Source organism: Argiope bruennichi, chromosome 9 (assembly GCF_947563725.1).
Source record: "Argiope bruennichi chromosome 9, qqArgBrue1.1, whole genome shotgun sequence".
NCBI classification, from domain to species: Eukaryota; Metazoa; Arthropoda; class Arachnida; order Araneae; family Araneidae; genus Argiope; species Argiope bruennichi.
This window is the reverse complement of record NC_079159.1, coordinates 34,137,855-34,158,296: the sequence shown is the minus strand read 5'-3', so window position 1 is coordinate 34,158,296 and position 20,442 is coordinate 34,137,855. Positions and strand designations below refer to the sequence as shown.

Here is a 20,442-nt window from a genome sequence, read left to right as displayed (position 1 = left end):
TTTTGCGTAATATTTTTTATTCGAAAGTTATGAGGTACGAAACCCCGACAATAATTAATGAACACCCTGTATTTTAGCGTATTTTTTTAAATGATTCACAAGATGAGAATATTTATTGGAATAATCTCCAATTAGAAGTCTTATACATTTTCTCTTTGCCTAAAATTCCAACCGGAGATAGTATTAAATGGAATATTATAGTAGAAATCACAAAATTGTCTTAACCTAATCACAGATTTTGCTTTCATTTTTCGTTGAGTGTTTTAAAATATATGTTTTTCTAATTTGATAATAACAAATTTAGTCACTTATGCAAGAAAATTCGGAAAAAATAGATACATAATATTATAATTTTATTATATTAATAGCATTATAGTGTTTTAATCCATGCTAAATAATTTTTTTCAGCAGTCAATAAGACGATCAAGAAAAGGAATCTCTTTTGAATACATCCACCTCTCGCCAACTGTGGTAAGATGAATATAATAGATAATTATTCATTTTAAAAATAGAGTTGTCTATCTAAGTAAGTCATAGTTTATGACAGTGAAAATAAAATAGAAATCACTAATATTAATTAAGTTTTTTATCCTCACTTCGCTAATATTAGTTAATCATTATGACAATTTTAAGCCGCTAAAATTTTGAAATTTTATTCATTTGAATCGGAGATTGAGGTTTTAATTGTAGTTTTCAGTTATATTCATGCCTATTCAAAAATAACCAATCTGCAGCAGAGCATCGATTATTCGATCAACGAGATCGTAATCATGTCAGATATGTAATTCGAAACTCGATGATAAAGACTAAATTTTAAATCACGATTTTTTTTTTCTCAAAGCAATATTTTCCGGAGCTGTTTATTTGAAATCATAAAATTAAATCCTCAAACACTATTAAAAATTTAAAAAATTTTGCTCAATTTTCCAACACTTAAGTAGTGCCATTTTTTTCCCACGAAACCTTTAGTTTTTATGGCATTTACTCATATCACTAATGAAGTGAAGAATGGAAATTTGTTTCTATTTTTTTTTCTCCAAATAAATTCTTGATTTATAAAAGTTGATCTGCTTATAATAACCTTTTATATACTTTTTCATCGTGAAAACAGACTTAAATTCCATTTTTGACAAGTTTTTCGAAAAATTCACTGACTTTATTAATAACTAACAGTCTCTACCGACCAGCTTATTCACTGAGAATGTTGGTTTTGTTATGTTTCGATTCAATATCTTAATTTTGATGTTCATTATTTCTTCAAAAAATAATTAAAATAAATATTATAAAATAAATATGAATTATTTTAACAGCCTCATGTTCATTATCATTATTCAATTCATTATGTAAATATAATTTCGTAATTGAATTAAAGCCTGTGACAGAAAAAGGCCATTAAAGATTTAAATGTAACATTTTTTTTTTCTAATTGCCTGTTATCTTTCGGATGTAATTTCAATTTTTTATTTCTCTTATAAACTGAGCAGACAATAAGCAATATTAATTTTAGCTTTCAATTATCGAATAAAACCATTCGATTAAATATTTGATGAAATAATGAAAATTATTCGAATTTCATTATAACATTAAAATGTATTGTTTAAAAGTATGCAAAAAAAAATTTTTGATATTGGCAAAATTCAGGAAAAATACACGGTAAATAAATTGATATCATTAAAAAGATAAATTTAAAAAATCTTTAAATTAAGGAATTTTTTTAATTAAAATTATTTAAAGTTAAAAAAAATTAAGAATTTTAAATTTGAAAAAAAAATTAATTTTGATTCCTAAAAAATTATTTTTGTGGAAAAATAAGTTAGACTTTATGTGATAAACACCAACCTCTTGTTTAATATAAATTTAAATTAAAAATAATTGATTAAATTTAATTTAAATTTTTCTTAATTAACATTTTTATTTAATTTTTAAATTAAAAGTTTACATTAATTAAATTTGAATTAAATTTAATTAAAATAATTTCTTTTTCAAACTAAAAGTTAGATTTAATTAAAATTAATTAAATTTTTATTTAATTAAAAAGTTTATCTGTTTGTTTCATACTCTTTAAAATATATTTGTATGAAATATAATAGTTCATGGTCTAGCCTGTGGAGCGCCAACGCACATACACATTACCTTTTCATACTAAAAGTTAAAAATAATTAAATTCACATTAAATTTTAATAAAATTAATTACATTTCTATTTAAGATTTCAAAAAAATTTAGGTGTATATTTCCCGCTCTTCAAAATAAGCCTGTACTGAATTCGTTAGTTACTTGTCTCGCCTTTAGAATGCCAACACATATATACTCTCTTTTATTAGTATAACCATAAAAAAAATAGTTCAATATTTTGATATTACTCTTTAAGCAGAGACCTTGGTAATGGAGGCTCTACTGTAATTTTAGTGCGACAAAATGATCAGATTCATTACTTTCTTCTTTTAGTTGCTTCAGAAACCTTATACTTGTAATTATGTTCCTCAAACAGGTCCACTTCAGCTTTAGTCCGCGGGGCACAGTTCACAGAGCAACACCTTTAACATCTTCATTGCAAGGTGACATTTTGGATTTGCTCCTAAACTCGGTTGGGGCCACTCTCACAGAAGTCAAGGACGTGGAAATCAGGTTTGTTTACTCCTCAGTTTGTCAGCTTGTCAGATCAATTTATATTTCGTGCAATGACGTGCTAACTTTTGATATTATCTGGATTATCTTTTCGACAAAAATAAATAGAATAACTAGAATTGTGATCTGAATTTAAAATAACATTTGATCCTTCACCTTTACCATTCCGAGCACGAATTCTATAAATGGGAAGTATTGATAAAAAATTTGACCTCACATTTTTGATGACATTTTAAGCTTTTTATAAGCCTAGAATAGCATATTTTCAGAATTATGTCTGTCTATCTCTACATGTGAGCTTCTTAACCTTTAAATGCCACTTAGTTTCAAATTTGATACCGGGCTTTTAAATCGGATTGCACACTTGCAATTGGTTTGGTTTTAATATTTGGTTGTATTTATATTACCATTTCATAATGTTCTTTTGAACAAAAGTTAAGAAAGTAAACGTCAGCTGTCAAAATTATTCAAATAATAAGATATTTTGTGTTCCCACCGTATTGAATGGCATATTTTTAGAAAAAGTTTAACGAAATAATTCCTTGACGCATTTTATTTTTCCGAAAAATAAAAATACTTTTGAGGTAGGTGAGCATCTTATTTTTTCTATGGCTCATATATTTATTTTAGAGAGGGTCCTGTTTTGCTTAAAATATTGATACCTGTTTTTTTTTTCGAAATAAATATATAAAATATGTGTTATGATTTTTTTTTTATTTTTCCCTTTGTCTTGCTACTGCAATGAATATATTGATATTTTTTTTAATTAATTTGGAAAATCAGGTTTCTGAGGTTAATCTACCAACGAAACAAGCTCGATGTGAAATTTGGTACGCGGTATTTACACCAATATTAAACTCAAGAGACAAGACCACTATTTTCTTTGCAACAAAGCTGCCAGATCAAGTACAATTAAATTTTCAGCAAAATTCATTTAGGCTAGACTGACAATATGGCCATCCTTGTATGTAAGAATGTAACATCTTAAAATGCAACGAGCTAAATTGATGTAATTTGGAATGAAGTATTTACATCAAAATTGCGGATCTGTGTCAAATTTCCGTCAAATTCGTTAAAAGATAAACTGTGTATCTATTCTGTTCATGTATGTAGAAATGCAAACACGCAAAAACAAACCGTATTTACATCAAAATTGGAGATCTGTGTCAAATTTCCATCAAATTCGTTAAAAGATAAACTGTGTATCTATTCTGTTCATGTATGTAGAAATGCAACCACGCAAAAACAAACCGTATTTACATCAAAATTGGAGATCTGTGTCAAATTTCCATCAAATTCGTTAAAAGATAAACTGTGATCTCTTCTGTTCATGTATGTAGAAATGCAACCACGCAAAAACAAACCGTATTTACATCAAAATTGGAGATCTGTGTCAAATTTCCATCAAATTCGTTAAAAGATAAACTGTGTATCTATTCTGTTCATGTATGTAGAAATGCAACCACGCAAAAACAAACCGTATTTACATCAAAATTGGAGATCTGTGTCAAATTTCCATCAAATTCGTTAAAAGATAAACTGTGTATCTATTCTGTTCATGTATGTAGAAATGCCACCACGCAAAAACAAACCGTATTTACATCAAAATTGGAGATCTGTGTCAAATTTCCATCAAATTCGTTAAAAGATAAACTGTGTATCTATTCTGTTCATGTATGTAGAAATGCAACCACGCAAAAACAAACCGTATTTACATCAAAATTGGAGATCTGTGTCAAATTTCCATCAAATTCGTTAAAAGATAAACTGTGTATCTATTCTGTTCATGTATGTAGAAATGCAACCACGCAAAAACAAACCGTATTTACATCAAAATTGGAGATCTGTGTCAAATTTCCATCAAATTCGTTAAAAGATAAACTGTGTATCTCTTCTGTTCATGTATGTAGAAATGCAACCACGCAAAAACAAACCGTATTTACATCAAAATTGGAGATCTGTGTCAAATTTCCATCAAATTCGTTAAAAGATAAACTGTGTATCTATTCTGTTCATGTATGTAGAAATGCAACCACGCAAAAACAAACCGTATTTACATCAAAATTGCAGATCTGTGTCAAATTTCCATCAAATTCATTAAAAGATAAACTGTGTATCTATTCTGTTCATGTATGTAGAAATATTGTGAAATTGTGAAAGCATATGAGGAAATGGAATATGTAGGATGTTCTTGACTATTTTGTTATGATGTAAAATCTTGTGATAATATTTTAAGGAGAAAAAAAATTATAACATTTATAAGATTCTAGAGGACAAAATGCCTCAGTTTTTACATTTAATATCTGGAAAACCAAGCTTCGCTCAGCAGTTATTATTAATTTATTTTTTTGTAAAGTTTAATTTTTTCGGAGAAAATATTTAGACGTGAATCACATGCATATGAATGTTTTTCATATGTAATCAGTATTTTTCAATCTTACCTTCATATGAACTAGCCATTTAAATAAAAAAAAATATGAATGCACATAGTTTAACTTGCCATTCGAAACAGTCAGATATTATATTACAGCATACATTTTACAATTTATCTGTCATTGCTTATATTTTTGAACTTACACTCAGTTTGTATGTAGTCCAAGATACAAACTGATGTATCTTGATACTCCAAGATATCAAACTGATCCATCGGGTCCAAGATGGCACTACATAATATTGTCTGCATGAGAGCAGATATAAAATCGTTAGTTCTAAAAAATGTTTGCGTATGCGTGTGTATGTCAGTAAAATTGTATTTTTTTTTTCAAGAAAGACACCCATATAGATAAAGTAAAAATTGTAAATATAAGTTCATAAGTAAAATAATAATAATAATAATAAATAAAGCAAAAAGCGTGATTCGTATTGGGGACCCCCAACACACGCATCATTAATGTTGTCCTGATCACTATAATGCACTGCCCACAGTTCGAAGCACAATTTGAATATACTGATTATACTTTGAATAGCAGAATTTGAATTAAAAAAAAAATATTTCTGTATGATTGTAAAATCGCGTTTTTTCAGTAAAGACACCTACATAGATAAACTTAAAAAGCAAAACCTTATCTAAATATAAAATTTAATCTAAATCATTAGAGCCGTTTTCGAGACACATGATATAAATTTATATTTATATATACAAGAATTGGACGTTTAAAGTTATAAAATTTAAAAATTTAGAATTGAAAAGATGAATCACTTGGTTATTATTACTGTGAATGTTCAATTAAATAAAAAAATAAACTGATACTAGAATTTTAAAATATCATTTCATACTTTTGCAATGCCATCGCAGAACTCTAAAATAAAACAACGGAACAATATGTCTATAATCTAAATACCATTGTAGACTTCTAAATAGCAAAAGTTGAATAACTTTCATCAATGCGAAGAGCTAAACAGCGAAAAGAAAAATTGCAATCATTACATTGAACTAAATGGCAAAAAATGAAAAACTGCAATCAAAGTAATGAGCTAAATAGCAAAAAGTGAAAAAAGCAATAGATGAAATGAGCTAAATAGCAAAAAGTGAAAAAAGCAATAGATGAAATGAGCTAAATAGCAAAAAGTGAAAAAAGCAATAGATGAAATGAGCTAAATAGCAAAAAGTGAAAAAAGCAATAGATGAAATGAGCTAAATAGCAAAAAGTGAAAAACTGCAATCGATGCAAAGAGTTTAAATGGCAAAAAGTGAAAAAACTGCAATCGATGCAAAGAGTTTAAATAGCAAAAAGTGAAAAACAGTAATAGATAAAATGAGCTAAATAACAAAAAGTGAAAAAATACAATCGATGTAATGAACTAAATAGCAAAAAGTGAAAAAGTGCAAGTGAAATATTCTGCAGTGAAAAACTACAAGTAAACTTCGGGTTGGTGGTAAAATAATGATTTCGGAATCAGAGAATCGCAAATTTTTTCCCTCCGACAAGAAGAAACTCATTCAATATGTTAGAATAAATCTTCCTAGTGTTAATGTGGTGTTGAAGTTTTAAAAAGGAATCACCAATTTCTTTTTATTTAATAGGTCGTTTTATGGCATTATATTTCTCTCTGACAAATATATGATAATGTTATCATTATTGAATGTCTTCAAATGTCATCGAACTAAAAAATGTTATATTGAATTATGTACTATATCATATCTTTACTAAACAATTGTAAGAGTTCCAAACTCATTTCAGTTTTGTGTTATCGAGTTCCGAAGTGCACAAATAGATAGAGAGACAGTCAACTTTTGATGGATCTTGTAGAAGCTATAATAAAAATCTACAATTTTGCTTTCGAGGAGTAACCCAAATGTTTTTTTTTTCATAATAAAATTCTTTCTGCCAAACTGATTATGGTAGTACTATTATCCAAGACACTTGGACGAGTTCAAATGATTTTTTAACTGAACAAAATATGTTATATTGAATCGTACTCACTGAAACGTTGAACTTAGAACCAGGAAATCTCAAAACCACTAAAAGTAACATTGGTATACAATTAATGTCTATTTTAACCTTCTTCTAAAATAACATGACCGGTCACAAAAAACAAGCATGTAACACATAAAACATAAACTTAATAAATAAACACTTGAACAGAACCAGCTGTTACAACAAAGTTGAAATCATTATCTGATGGAATAATAAAATATAAGCGATCGCTGACGTCAACCACTGTTCGCTGATTGGTAGACAGAGTGATGCCATTCCTAGCACGTATATGGCATTCATTCTATTTTTTTTTTTTTTTTTTTTTTTGCACGTTTCTAAATTACGACACTGATTCCATAACTAATCGCACACTAAAAATTCTTTTGTCGAATTTTTCCATGAAACTTGATTATAAATAGATTATACTTCTAAACTGTTTAACTAATGCTAATATGTCAAAAATATGGTGTCCGTTGAGAATCAGATTTAATTTAAAAAAATTCTTTTAACAGATTGGCATATTTCGAGCGCCGTGGCATTCTCTGCAGGTGGCAGGATCTTGTGACAGACATTCGTAGCCATTATAAATCGCAGGTAGTACAACAAGGATATGTTTTGGTGCTTGGCCTTGACATACTGGGCAATCCATATGGACTCTTGAAGGATTTCACAAGGGGCCTTGGAGATTTCTTCTATGAACCTTATCTGGTAATATTTCTTTTGCATGAACTATATCTTACTGTTTTTTTAATTTTGTTTTCAGCAAATGTTGAGACCTCTTTTAAATTTATAGGGATCAATTAAAGGACCTGATGAATTTGCGGAAAGTTTAGCAAGGGGAGCTCAAAGTCTTCTGGGCCATGTTATAGGTAAAATGTGTTTGATTTTTAGGTGTTTTTGTTTAGCTTAATGTGTTTTATAAAACACGTTATTTTTATAAATTTCTAGTTTGTCAAGATGGATTTTTGTAATCTATTTTTTTTTCAATTCTCGATACTCGAGAATTAAGTAATTTTTGTACAACAGTAGGTGTGGTTAAATAGGTTTTACAAGATCCTGTTTTATAACTATTGTTTATATTCATATACAAAGAGAAAAATATTGTGATCGTAAAAGAATTGGAGGTCTTGATGAGTCCCCTCATTTCAGATCCCTCTGAGGCCGAAAAACACATTTTTGGAATTTTGTCTGACTATCTGTAAATACGATAACTCTAAAACACTTTGAGCTATATGAGTGAATTTTGGTTTGTAATTTTTATATCAAATTTGCATATTTCGATCAATTTTTAAGGGAAATCCATTGAAATTAAGTTTGTCTATAAGGTGGTTAGAGTACAAGTGAACTCGATAATTGTAAAATAGGAAAAGCTAGATAAGTAAAATTTGGTAAGCGGATATAGCATATAAATTATAGAACTGTATCAAAATTTGAGCTTGTTTGGGCAAGAGGGCAAATCTGTACTTTCGCCTGCATATAAACGTAAAATTTTAGAAAAGAAACGATTGAAATAAATGAAATTCAATACACAGATTTAACATATAAAGTGTGAATTCATATTAAATATAAACAAAAGGCGTCAGGGAATTGACGTTTGCACTTTCACATACAAATAAATGGGATAATTAATGATTGATTGCACTTTTTTAAGTATAAAAATCAACACTAATAATAATTTGGAAAAGTCCAACGATTTAGATAAATGAAATTTGAATTGGAAAATAAAAATAATTACAACTTATTATCTTCTTTTATATATATATATATATGTGTGTGTGTGTGTATGTGTGTGTGTGTATTGTGTGTGTATGTGTGTGTATTGTGTGTGTATGTGTGTGTGTATATATATTTGTGTGTGTGTGTATTGTGTGTGTATGTGTGTGTGTATATATATTTGTGTGTGTGTGTATTGTGTGTGTATGTGTGTGTGTATATATATTTGTGTGTGTGTGTATTGTGTGTGTATGTGTGTGTATATATATATATATGTGTGTGTGTGTGTTTGTGTATATATATATGTGTGTGTGTGTGTATGTATATGTATATATATGTGTGTGTGTGTGTGTTTGTGTATATATATATGTGTGTGTGTGTGTATGTATATGTATATATATGTGTGTGTGTGTGTATATATGTGTATGTGTGTGTATATGTGCGTGTATATATATATATATATATATATATATGTGTGTGTGTGTGTGTGTGTGTGTGTGTATGTATATGTATATATATATATGTGTGTGTGCGTGTGTTTGTGTATATATATGTGTGTGTGTGTGCGTGTGTTTGTGTATATATATGTGTGTGTGTGTGTGTGTGTATCTATGTATATATATATATATATATATATATATATATATATATATATATATATGTGTGTGTGTGTTTCTATGTATATATATATATATATATATATATATATATATATATATATATATTTATATAATATATATTTATATAATTCCTGCATATTTCCTTAACCTTTGCCTTTACATACTTAAAATTCCCATCTATTTATATGCAAAGTCTGATCCTGACGTACTAGATGTTCGTCAGCCCCGCTTATCTTGTAACTCCTGCGTCATTATGTATAACTAAAGTTTCAGTGGTTTTATTGCAAATAAAATGCATTTATTTAAATGGGTTTGTAATTAGATTTCTTTTTCTTTATTCAGGTGGATCTGCCGGAGCTATATCGTTAGTGACGGGGTCATTAGGACAGACATTTTCTGTGTTAACTTTTGATGATGATTATCGAAAGGCATGTATTTTCATTGATATTTGCATTCGTTTTCTTTTATATAATTTGACGATCGGATTCTTTAAAATTTGAAGGTCAATTCTGCTTAGCTATTAATAGTCTATTTGCCCAATTATTAAATAGATGTAGATGTTCAATAAAGAATTAAACACGAAAAGCATTTGAGATATAGCTGTCTCCACAAAATATACTAAGAAAATTCTATTGTTAATTTTTATTTCAAAACAGTTGCCACATTTGAAATATTCTATTGTACAAGCGATTGTAATTTGATTTTTGTATGAAAAAGTATGATTTTGTATGATTTTTGTATGAAAAAGTAGTAGGATTAATATTAGATATTAGAGCACAGAAAATGAAATAAAAAATTTTACAAAGAATTTTTATTATTTTCAATTAAAATTAATATAACTTGTACTGGAATTTAAAAAGAACAATAAACAATGACATATATCGAAAAATAGCAAGTCAGCTCACCAAACACAGAGATTTAAAACCTTAACCCTTTTATTCCTAAAATCATTCAGAATGCTCGAATGCCCGAGTTCCTCTTTCAAAGATAAGAAAAATTGTCTAGCACCTCCTCCTTAAAACTCAAAATGGCAACATGTATTCTTAAGAGTTGCATAGATAAAAGAAACTGCCCCCCCCCTTAGCTGATGGCTACTAAACAATTGTATATTAAGATTTGATTTGAGAATTCTCACGAAACCTCCAGTCCTCCAACTCATTTGAAGAGACGTCTAAAACGAACAAAGCATGCGCTACGAGTATTCAATCTTTCATACTTAAAAAAATGGGGAAGAAATTTCGTGATGATATTCAGGTATCTCGTACGCCCACCGTAATTTTGTTGGACGTTTGGAGCCTTTCATTTTTGAAAGAGTCCAGAACATGCTCGTATTCAAGGCCAAAATCATTTAACTCAAATTTTTCATCAAAACTCAAATTTTTCAACAATGACTTCAATTTTCTTAGAATGGTATTTGGATAATTTCTAAGAATCGTATTTGGTACAAATGGTGCAAATTTCTTAGAATGGTATTTGAATAATTATTCCCAAAATATCTACACATTTAAAATAATCAGAAATCCAATCGAACATTGTCTTAGCTGCAACCACTGGTTTGATTTCGCCAGTATCTTTTTATATGAAAGACCATAACCTCTGTCTATAGAAAATTTTTGTGAGAAATCGAAAAAAAAATCACGATACTGTTGCAAATCTGTATTTTGCTACCCGGCATGAATAGAGTCATCGTAAGAAAAATCGTTGTACGATCTGTCCTGTGCGTGCTGAGCTCAATGAACTCAGAGCTTGGCGACAGACTTGACTAGCATTTGGCGACTTGGCGATAAATTTGGTGACAAAATGGATCATACTGGAAAGTTCGAGAAGTTTCACGATCCATCCAGTATTAACAACGATACATTCAGATACGCCCTGATTGGTCTGTAGGATTCTGGCCCCGCCTCCCGGAGCTATCAAAGACAGGCACTCTGAAGCTGCAGAGAAATCGTGTGTAGGAAGTGTGTGTGGATCATCAGAGAAGTCGTGTGTGAGAGTCGGAGTCGCCGACAAGTAGAGAAACTGGAGGATTTGACAGCAAGAAAGCTGCTGAACTAGTGATTAAATGTGTTGCGATTGATTAGAGGTATTTGTAGAAGAAAATTTTTTTGTAACAATACATTATCTGTAAGAAAATCTGAGATAAATAACAATTTTCAAAAAAAAAAAAAATCGAGTGAATGCTTATGACAACTCAATAGTCATCTATGCGATTCCTCTCCATTTCGAGACAGTTTACAAAATTAGGTTTTGACATAGGCCCAAGCCCCAACACCTGAAATGATTTCCAACTTGACTGTTTTATCATTTTGAAATTTAGTCATCGAATTAGAATCATCTATCATTATTGTGCAATATTTACTTATAATACTGAATATATTCAGTCATTGTAATCATATTGTGTTGATATTTAGTTAATCAAAGTCAGCTGACATGACTAAATTAATCTTATTAGCCGAGTCTTCGAAAGCCATATTAAAGACATTTACATAATCATTTGGCCAAATTTGATGAAATGCATAATAAAACGTAACGTTTTAAATTACGACATCATAATAATGGTAGAGCATTTTGATTGGTTAACTATGCTTGCAATGTGGCTTAATTCAATGGCCAACGAAAATCAGCGAAATAGTCCAGTAGTTGAGATTGGGTGCTCTATCTATCCAAATTTTATTTTGAAATATCGTTTGAAAATTGATGTGCAGGATCCAGGCCTTGATGATATGTGGAGGGGTAAAGCGTTTTCATATGAAATGAAAATTACCATAATTGATGCATTAGATATTTTATTTGGTGACTGTGATTGGGAGGCTGTCAGATTAAGATTTTTCAAACAGAGTATGAGCAATAAAATAATGTTTTTAGAATTTCACTCGGAAATGGATAGTTATTAAGAGAAATGTATCATTAATTTGATATCAAATTCGAATGACCTTCTTATGACCATTGGAAACGTTAATTTAATATGAAAAAATTATTGAAATTAAAATATTTCTTATTGAGGATTTGTTGATTTTGACATTTATTTTAAGTTTATAGATGTTGGGTGAATAACTGATCACCACAGGTAATTACAAAGTATAAAAAATGACCTAGGACAATATTTTATTAAAAGAAAACTCTTTAATATCTGTATGTAACGAATTTTTTTTCTGTGACAATAAATTAATGCTGCGTTTGTGTTTTTATTTCCTTTTATAAAAGTTTATATGAGCCGTTTGTTTTTAAAATGGGGCAAGTCCATTTTTGGTTATTGCGAGATATTTAAAGTTTTGCATTTCAATAAATGTAAAAATATTGATAAGTATTAATAGATATATTTTTTGTATTTTGTAGCACCAGATAATGTAAGTTTATAATCCAATAATGTTTACAGTGCTGACTAAAAAAAATAAGAGTTTTATTATAACTAAATGGACTTGCCTCACTTTCAAAATGAATGAATTATTGTAAACGTTCATTTTATTGGGAAATATTTCAGTTCCATATGTCTACTTTTTTTAATAATAAAAAAATACTATTCAAAAATTTACAATTATTTATTCATTTGATAAAACGTGAACAAAACAAAGAATATTCTTGTAGAAAATATAACAAAACAAAAAACAATTCAGTTAGAATTATTAAGAATTTCATTGACATCATACATTTTTAATTTATACGTAGGTATAACTAAATTGAATTTTATTCAGGATTTAAAATTTTAAAATGTCCATGATGAACTGGAGTTATATATGGTAATAAATCCCTCCTTTCCTTGCATTTTTCAAATGTAATATATCTCCTTTTTTTCATACATAAAAGAAAATTTTATATTTCTGAAATCACTTAGTCTTCCTCGTTGTGGTGGCAAATCGATAATTTTAAATTCATCATCTCGTTCTATCGAAGTTTCGTAGAACATTTTGTATGGTGCATCCCTTGTAAATCTGATTCAGCATATGAGTCGTTTATATTGAAAGTCCATTTTTTGAAATAATGGTAGTATAAATAAAACTTGTTATGATCTTTTTTATGCGTCAACAATTTAAAGTAAAAAAACAACAACAGATTCTGGTATTTTGAAGATGGCAGTTTTTAGCTGTTAACAATATTGACAATCGGTTTATTTGGAAAGTGGTGGAAGTCCATCTTAGATGGAAATTATTTTTGATCGAACATGTTACGGCAAAATTTATGGTGAAGCAAATGTGGCCGTTTGATATCATGTCTGAAATATAGGGTATTTCTATCTATCTTTCTATCTATCGATGTTTGATAATGAAAATCGGTGGTTGTACAGTGTTTCATAAATAATAAAAAGTATATCTTAATTTTGTGTTTAGATAATAATACAGCATCATGTGTGCATCTCTGATCAGACCTGAATCTAATTAGGTCGGCTTCAGATCTGCATCAAAATAGAACTGCATCCATTTAGGCGCGCATCTAAATGCATCTCGATCAGGCCTGCATCAAAATAGAACTGCATCCATTTAGGCGCGAATCTAAATGCATCTCGATCAGTCCTGCATCTAATTAAGCTAGCATCAGACCGGCATCTAATTAAATCTGCATCTACTTAGACCCGCAGATATAAACTAGATACATTTAAATCTGTATCTAATAAGGCCCGCATCATCTGCATCAAATTAGATCCGTTTCTATATAGAACAGCATCTAATTAGGCCCCCATAGAATATGCATCTAAATAGAACTACGTCTCATTAGGACCGAAGTTAATTAGATCTGAATCAGGCCTGTATCTCATTAGGGCCGCATCAAACCTGTATCTGATTAGAACTGCATGAAAATAGATCAAATTAAATATCTAACTAATTAAGTTCGCATCATATTGCATCAAATTAGATCCGCTTCAAAATAGAACTGCATAAATTAGATACATTTCTAAATAGATATTCAAAGGATCTGTATGTAATGATCTCCATATCTAAATAGATCTGCACAGGTGTGAATCTAATTAGACCCTCATCAGACCTACATCTAATTAGACCGGCATCAGTCCTGCATTTAATTCAGCGCGCATGAGATCCGCATCTAAATAGACCCGCAACAGAACTGCATCTAATGACATCTGCAGCTATTTAGAGTTGTAAATCACTAGATATATTCTGATCTGCATCTAATAAGGCCCCCCATCAGGTCTGCATATAATTAGGCCAGCATTTGTCCTGCATGTAATTAAGTACGCATTACATCCGCATCTAGATAGAACTGCATCTTATTAGGCCCGCATTAGAACTTCATCTAATCAAGCCTGCATCAAATCTGCATCTAATTAGGCCTCCATCAGAACTACATGTAATTAGATCTATATCTAAATCTGCATCAGGTTGGCCCCCAATTAGAGTGGAATCAGATCTGCATCTAATTACATCTGCATCTATTTAGAGCTGTAAATAACTAGATATATTCAAATCTGCATCTAATAAGGCCCACATCAGATTAGTATCTAATTAGGTCCGCATCTAAATAGAACTGCATCTAATTATATCTAAATCAGGTCTGCATCTTATTAGGCCCACATCAGAAATGCATCTAATTACATCTGAATATATTTAGAGCTGTAAATAACTACATATATTCAAATCTGCATCTAAATAGAATTGCATCTAATTAGGCCGGCATGAAGTCTGCATCTAATTAGGACTGGATGAGTCCTGCATCTAATTAAGCGTGCATGATATCCGTATCTAAATAGATCTGCATCTAATTATATCTGAATCAGGTCTGCATCTTATTAGGCTCGCAACAGAACTGCATCTAATTACATTTGTAGCTATTTAGAGCTGTAAATAACTAGATGTATTCAAATCTGCATCTAATAAGGCCCACATCTGATCTGCATCTAAATAGAACTACATCTAATTAGGCCTGCATCATGTCTGCATCTAATTAGATCGGAATCAGGTCAGCATCTAATTATTCCAGCATTTGTCCAGCATCTAATTAAGCGCGCATGAGATCCGCATCTAAATAGAACTGCATCTTATTAGGCCCGCATCTCAATAGAACTGCATCTAATTAACCCTGCATCAAATCTGCATCTAATTAGGCCTCTATCAGAACTGCATGTTGATTAGATGCAAATCTGCATCAAGTTTGCATCTAATTAGTGCGGAATCAGGTCTACATCTAATTAGGCTTCTTCTTCTTCTTCTTGCGTACAGCCGACCACCCCGCCACCACTGAACGTAGCAGTATCGACAGGATTTGTTGTGGCCGACTGCTATCTTGAGTATTGTCCATCCTTGCATTGACCGATTTGTCAAACTGACATTCTCCTCGAGGTAATTGGCCACAAAGTGGTCAATTATTGTCCTTCTTCCTTATCTACAAACTCTCAAATAGTTGGTAAAAACTGACAATTTTTGACATCATGTCCTTCAGAGTTTTAAGATTACCTGGTACCATCAGTACTGTACTTAAGTCATTATTTATAATTTTCAGATTTTTTTCTTAGCTCCGAGATTTCAATACATTCCTTTAAATAGTGGTAAACAGTACCGATTCCTCCACAAATGCATTTATTGTCCTGCATTCTTCCAAATTTTGGAAATATGCAGGAAATCTCCCATGTCCTGATATAATTTGAATTATCAGTGGATAGTATCTTCTTATTTTTATTTCTGGATTAGGAATAAAATCGAAAGTTACTCTTCCGTTTTTGGACATATACCATCTGTCAAACCACTGCAGCTTTATTTCTTCTCTTAATTCCCATTTTAAGACACCATTTGATTTGGGGACAACCATATCAACACCCTCTTTCTGTGCCGCCAACTTTGCATATTGATCCGCCTTTTCATTACCATATATCCCAATATGGGCCTTAACCCAATTCAAGTCTATCCACTTGTTAGTTTTTACACTTTTTATCTTTTATTTTATCGTCCATATTTCCTTATTACAATTGTGAGAAGACTGTATGGCTTGTAGGACTGAGAGAGAATCTGAAAAAATTGAGCACTTCTGTCCGTCCTCCACCCTTTCACAATATTCAATGGCCATCTTTAAAGCTTGCACTTCTGCCTGGAAACATCTAATTAGGCTAGTATCAGATCTACATTTAATTAGATCCAAATTAAATCTGCATCTGACTTGCATCTAATTAGATCCTCATCTAAATAGAACTGCAGCTAATTAGGCCTGCATCTAGTGTGCAGCTAATTAGGCCTGCATCAAATTTGCATCTAATTAGACCTGCTTCAGATCTTCATTTTTTTTTAGATCCATATCTAAATAGATTTGCATCAGGTGTGCATCTAATTAGATCTGAATCATGTCTGCATATAATTAGGCCAACATCATATCTGCATCTAAATAGAACTGCATGTAATTAGGACAGTATCCAATTTAGATCTGAATCAGGCCTTATCTAATTAGGGCCGCATCACACCTGCATCTGATTAGAACTGCATGTAAATATATAAAATTAGATATGCAACTAATTAGGCTCCCATTATATCTGCATCAAATTAGATCCGCTTCTAAATAGAACTGCATCTAATTAGACCTGCATGAAGTCTGCATCAAATTATACCTGCATCTTATAAGTTCTGCTTCTAATTAGAACTGCATGTAACTAGATCAATTTAGATCTGCATCAAATTATACCTGCATCTTATAAGTTCTGCTTCTAATTAGAACTGCATGTAACTAGATCAATTTAGATCTGCATCTATTGCGGCCTGCATCAGATTTATCATCTAATTAGATCCGCATCTAAATAGAACTGCATCTAATTAGGTCTGCATCTAGTCTGCCTCTAATTAGGACCGCATCAAATCTGCATCTAATTAGGTCTACATCTAGTCTGCCTCTAATTAGGACCGCATCAAATCTGCATTTAATTAGGTCCGCATCAGATCTACATTTAATTAGATCCATATTTAAATCTGCATTTGATTTGCATCTAATTAGATCGGAATCTAGGCTGCTTCTAATTTGTCAGCATCAGTCATGTATCTAATTACGCGCGCATGAGACCCGCATCTAAATATAACTGCATCTTATTAGGCCCGCATATAAATAGATCTGCATCTAATTCTATCTGAATCAGGTCTGCATCTATTTAGAGCTGTAAATAACTAGATATATTCAAATATGCATGTAATGAGGCCCACATCAGATTTGCATCTAATAAGGTCTTTATTGGATATGAATCTAATTAGATCCATGTGAGCCGTTTATTTTGAAAGTGGGGCAAGTCAGTTTTTGAAAAAAAATTTAGATAATGGTAGTTATATATAAAATTTGTTATGATGTTTTTATGCATAAACAATTTAAAGTAAAAAAAAAATCAGATTCTAGTATTTTAGAGATGGTAGTTTTAGTCCTTCACAGCATTGAAAATCTGTTTATTTTGAAAGTGGTGCAAGTCCATCTTAGATTAAAATTATTTTTATTACGGCAAAACTTAGCTCCGGTTGCTCTATGGTGAAGCAAATGTGGCCGTTTAATATCATTTCTGAAATCTAGGGTGTTTCTATCTATCTATCTTTGATAATGAAAATCGGTGGTTGTACAGTATTTCATAAATAACAAAAAGCATATCTTAATTTTGTGTTTTGATAACAATATATTTACTTGCATTACTTCAGTCCAGTAACATTGAAATAAATATCATTGATCATAATTTTTTTTTTGGTCAGGACATTCAATTTACTGAACGATCGTGATTTTGGAGTGGTAGAATTGGAAATCCAGAAAACCAGTTTCCCCAGGATTACTATAAAGTAATACGAAATTGTCGAAAATATACTAAATGTTTAATACATGAAATGAAACGCGGATATTTATTTTCAACTCAACCTCTGGAGAAAGCGGTTTAAAAAAAATAAAAATACCGATGGAGAAATCGGGAATTGTTTAACTATAAATAGATATAATATTATTAATAATATTATTATTATCGAATATAACATTATCGATAATAATATTATTATTATTGAAACACAAAATTAAGAAATAATTTTTATTATTTATGAAGCACTGTACAACCACCGATTTTCATTATTAAAGAAAAATAGATAGAAACACCTTAGATTTCAGAAATGATATCAAACGGCCACATTTGCTTCACCATAGAGCAACCGGAGCTAATTTTTGCCGTAATATATTCGGTCAAAAATAATTTCAATCTAAGATGGACTTGCACCACTTTCAAAATCAACATATTTTCAATACTCTTAAGAGCTAAAACTGCCATCACCAAAATACTAGAATATGATTTTAAATTGTTTACGCATAATAAAGATCATAACAAGTTTTATCTGTACTTCCATTATCTCTATTTTTTTCAAAAATGGATTTGCCCCGCTTTCAAAATAAACGGCTCATATGATTCATAAAAAAAAACTTTTAGGCAAAATCAAGAATATTAAAAACAAATTTTTTTTTATCACTTAACAGCTATTGAGAGAAGATTATTTTCTATTCTATTTTTTATTTTAATTATGAAATTTTTATCGGTGTAACGCCATTTTTGGCATCAACTACTCATCATTAGAGAGTAGATTATTGCCATCAAAAAGTATTAAAATATTGATAAATACAATTAAATGTTATTTTTTGTTTTCACAGAAGCGACAACAACGTATGCAGTTACGATCCACTTCTCTCCCTGAAAGCCTCTGCACTGCCGCCAAAACATTTGTTCTGGGAGTTGTTCTTGGTTTATCTGGCGTTGTTGTGCAGCCTGTTACTGGTAAAAAGGATAATTTCAAAAATATATATATATATATATCCTCTAGCAGTACTCTGGAGCAAAATAAATCCAAATAATCTCCAAACTTAAAATTTAACGTTAATTAGAAAGATTTACAACATAATTTTAATTATTTGTGAATTTCTTTTAATACAGAGAGTGGTACGCATTTACTACTTATATTGGTATGAAATTCGCCTGGTTTCTGTGCGATGAAAAAGGTAGGACAGGCTTATTGTCGAAAAGGGGAATTTCCTCCACTATAATCATGAAACACTGGTAGCAAAAACACAACCAAACAACGCGCAATTTAACAGACAGAAAATGGCTAATTCAGAACATCAATAGTACTCAGAGGAGTGAACAGCTAGAGAGCTCGCTTTGTGAACGACGCTTCAAAGAGAAAATAAACTTCAATGCGTTACTTTTTATAGTTCCTGACTTGATGTAGAATTTATAGAAGGATCTTGGAATTCTGTTTCTAATAGAGATGCTTCATATTTCTTGCATTTCCCAAAAATTTCAGATGTATCGCCAAGATTGTTTATCAACCCTGATCGTAAAGATCTTTATCGTAATCGTTTTAGTTTCTTTTAATTTATCTAAAAACTTAAACATAATTGAGGACAGAAAGACTCACTAATCAATAAAATTAAGAATTTATAATATCTGCCAATTTTAACTCGATAAGCCCATAAATATTTCGTTCTATCAACACCCTTTAAATTAATAACTGAAACATCGATACTCTATTTACATCTTCCTTTTCATTTTTGATATGCCACATTTTTTAATTTATTTGAAAACAATATGCTATTTACATATCTCCTTTAATTTTTGATATGCCACCTGATTTTATTTAATTGAGATCGATACCGCACTTTCATATCTTCCTTTTGATAGTCACATTTTTGATTTAATTGAAGCCGATATCACTCTTAGAGAACCCAATTGACTTTTGATTTGCCACTTGTTTTGATTTAATGTAAACAGTTGTGCTCTGATTGGAATTGAATTACTCTTGTCTGAAAATAAATGCTATCGATCTCTATATGGTAATTGTAACTAATGTTTATACCACATACTATTCCTTATTAATATGCATCTTTGTTACGATTACAGTATTATATCATGCTAGTGAATTATGTTCACTTTAAAAGCAGTTTGACTATCTTCCTCTATCAATGAATTTTAGAACTTTTAATGTATCATCCATTTTACCATATTCTGATAGGCTCTTTAGGACATAGTTTTTTTAAATGACATAAATACTCTATTGTTAAACACTAGGTACAGTCGTATAAAAATGAAATACACCTGTAACTTTTTTCTTTATTATCGCATCATCACAAATTT

At 30.3% G+C, this 20,442-nt stretch overlaps 1 protein-coding gene across 4 annotated transcripts in view; it reads left to right on the top strand.

Annotated features, from left to right (window-relative positions):
* Nucleotides 1-20,442, top strand: part of LOC129983915 (intermembrane lipid transfer protein VPS13A-like) — a 419,638-nt gene that overhangs the window by 389,438 nt on the left and 9,758 nt on the right. For 3 of the 4 annotated variants that reach the window (XM_056093621.1, XM_056093619.1, XM_056093620.1), the window contains exons 67-72: nt 409-471; nt 2,490-2,626; nt 7,557-7,752; nt 7,838-7,913; nt 9,720-9,805; nt 18,963-19,086. In XM_056093621.1, the coding sequence (XP_055949596.1) occupies nt 409-471; nt 2,490-2,626; nt 7,557-7,752; nt 7,838-7,913; nt 9,720-9,805; nt 18,963-19,086 (682 nt within the window). The remainder of the gene's footprint in view (nt 1-408; nt 472-2,489; nt 2,627-7,556; nt 7,753-7,837; nt 7,914-9,719; nt 9,806-18,962; nt 19,087-20,442) is intronic. The other variant, XM_056093622.1, reaches the window with a different exon arrangement.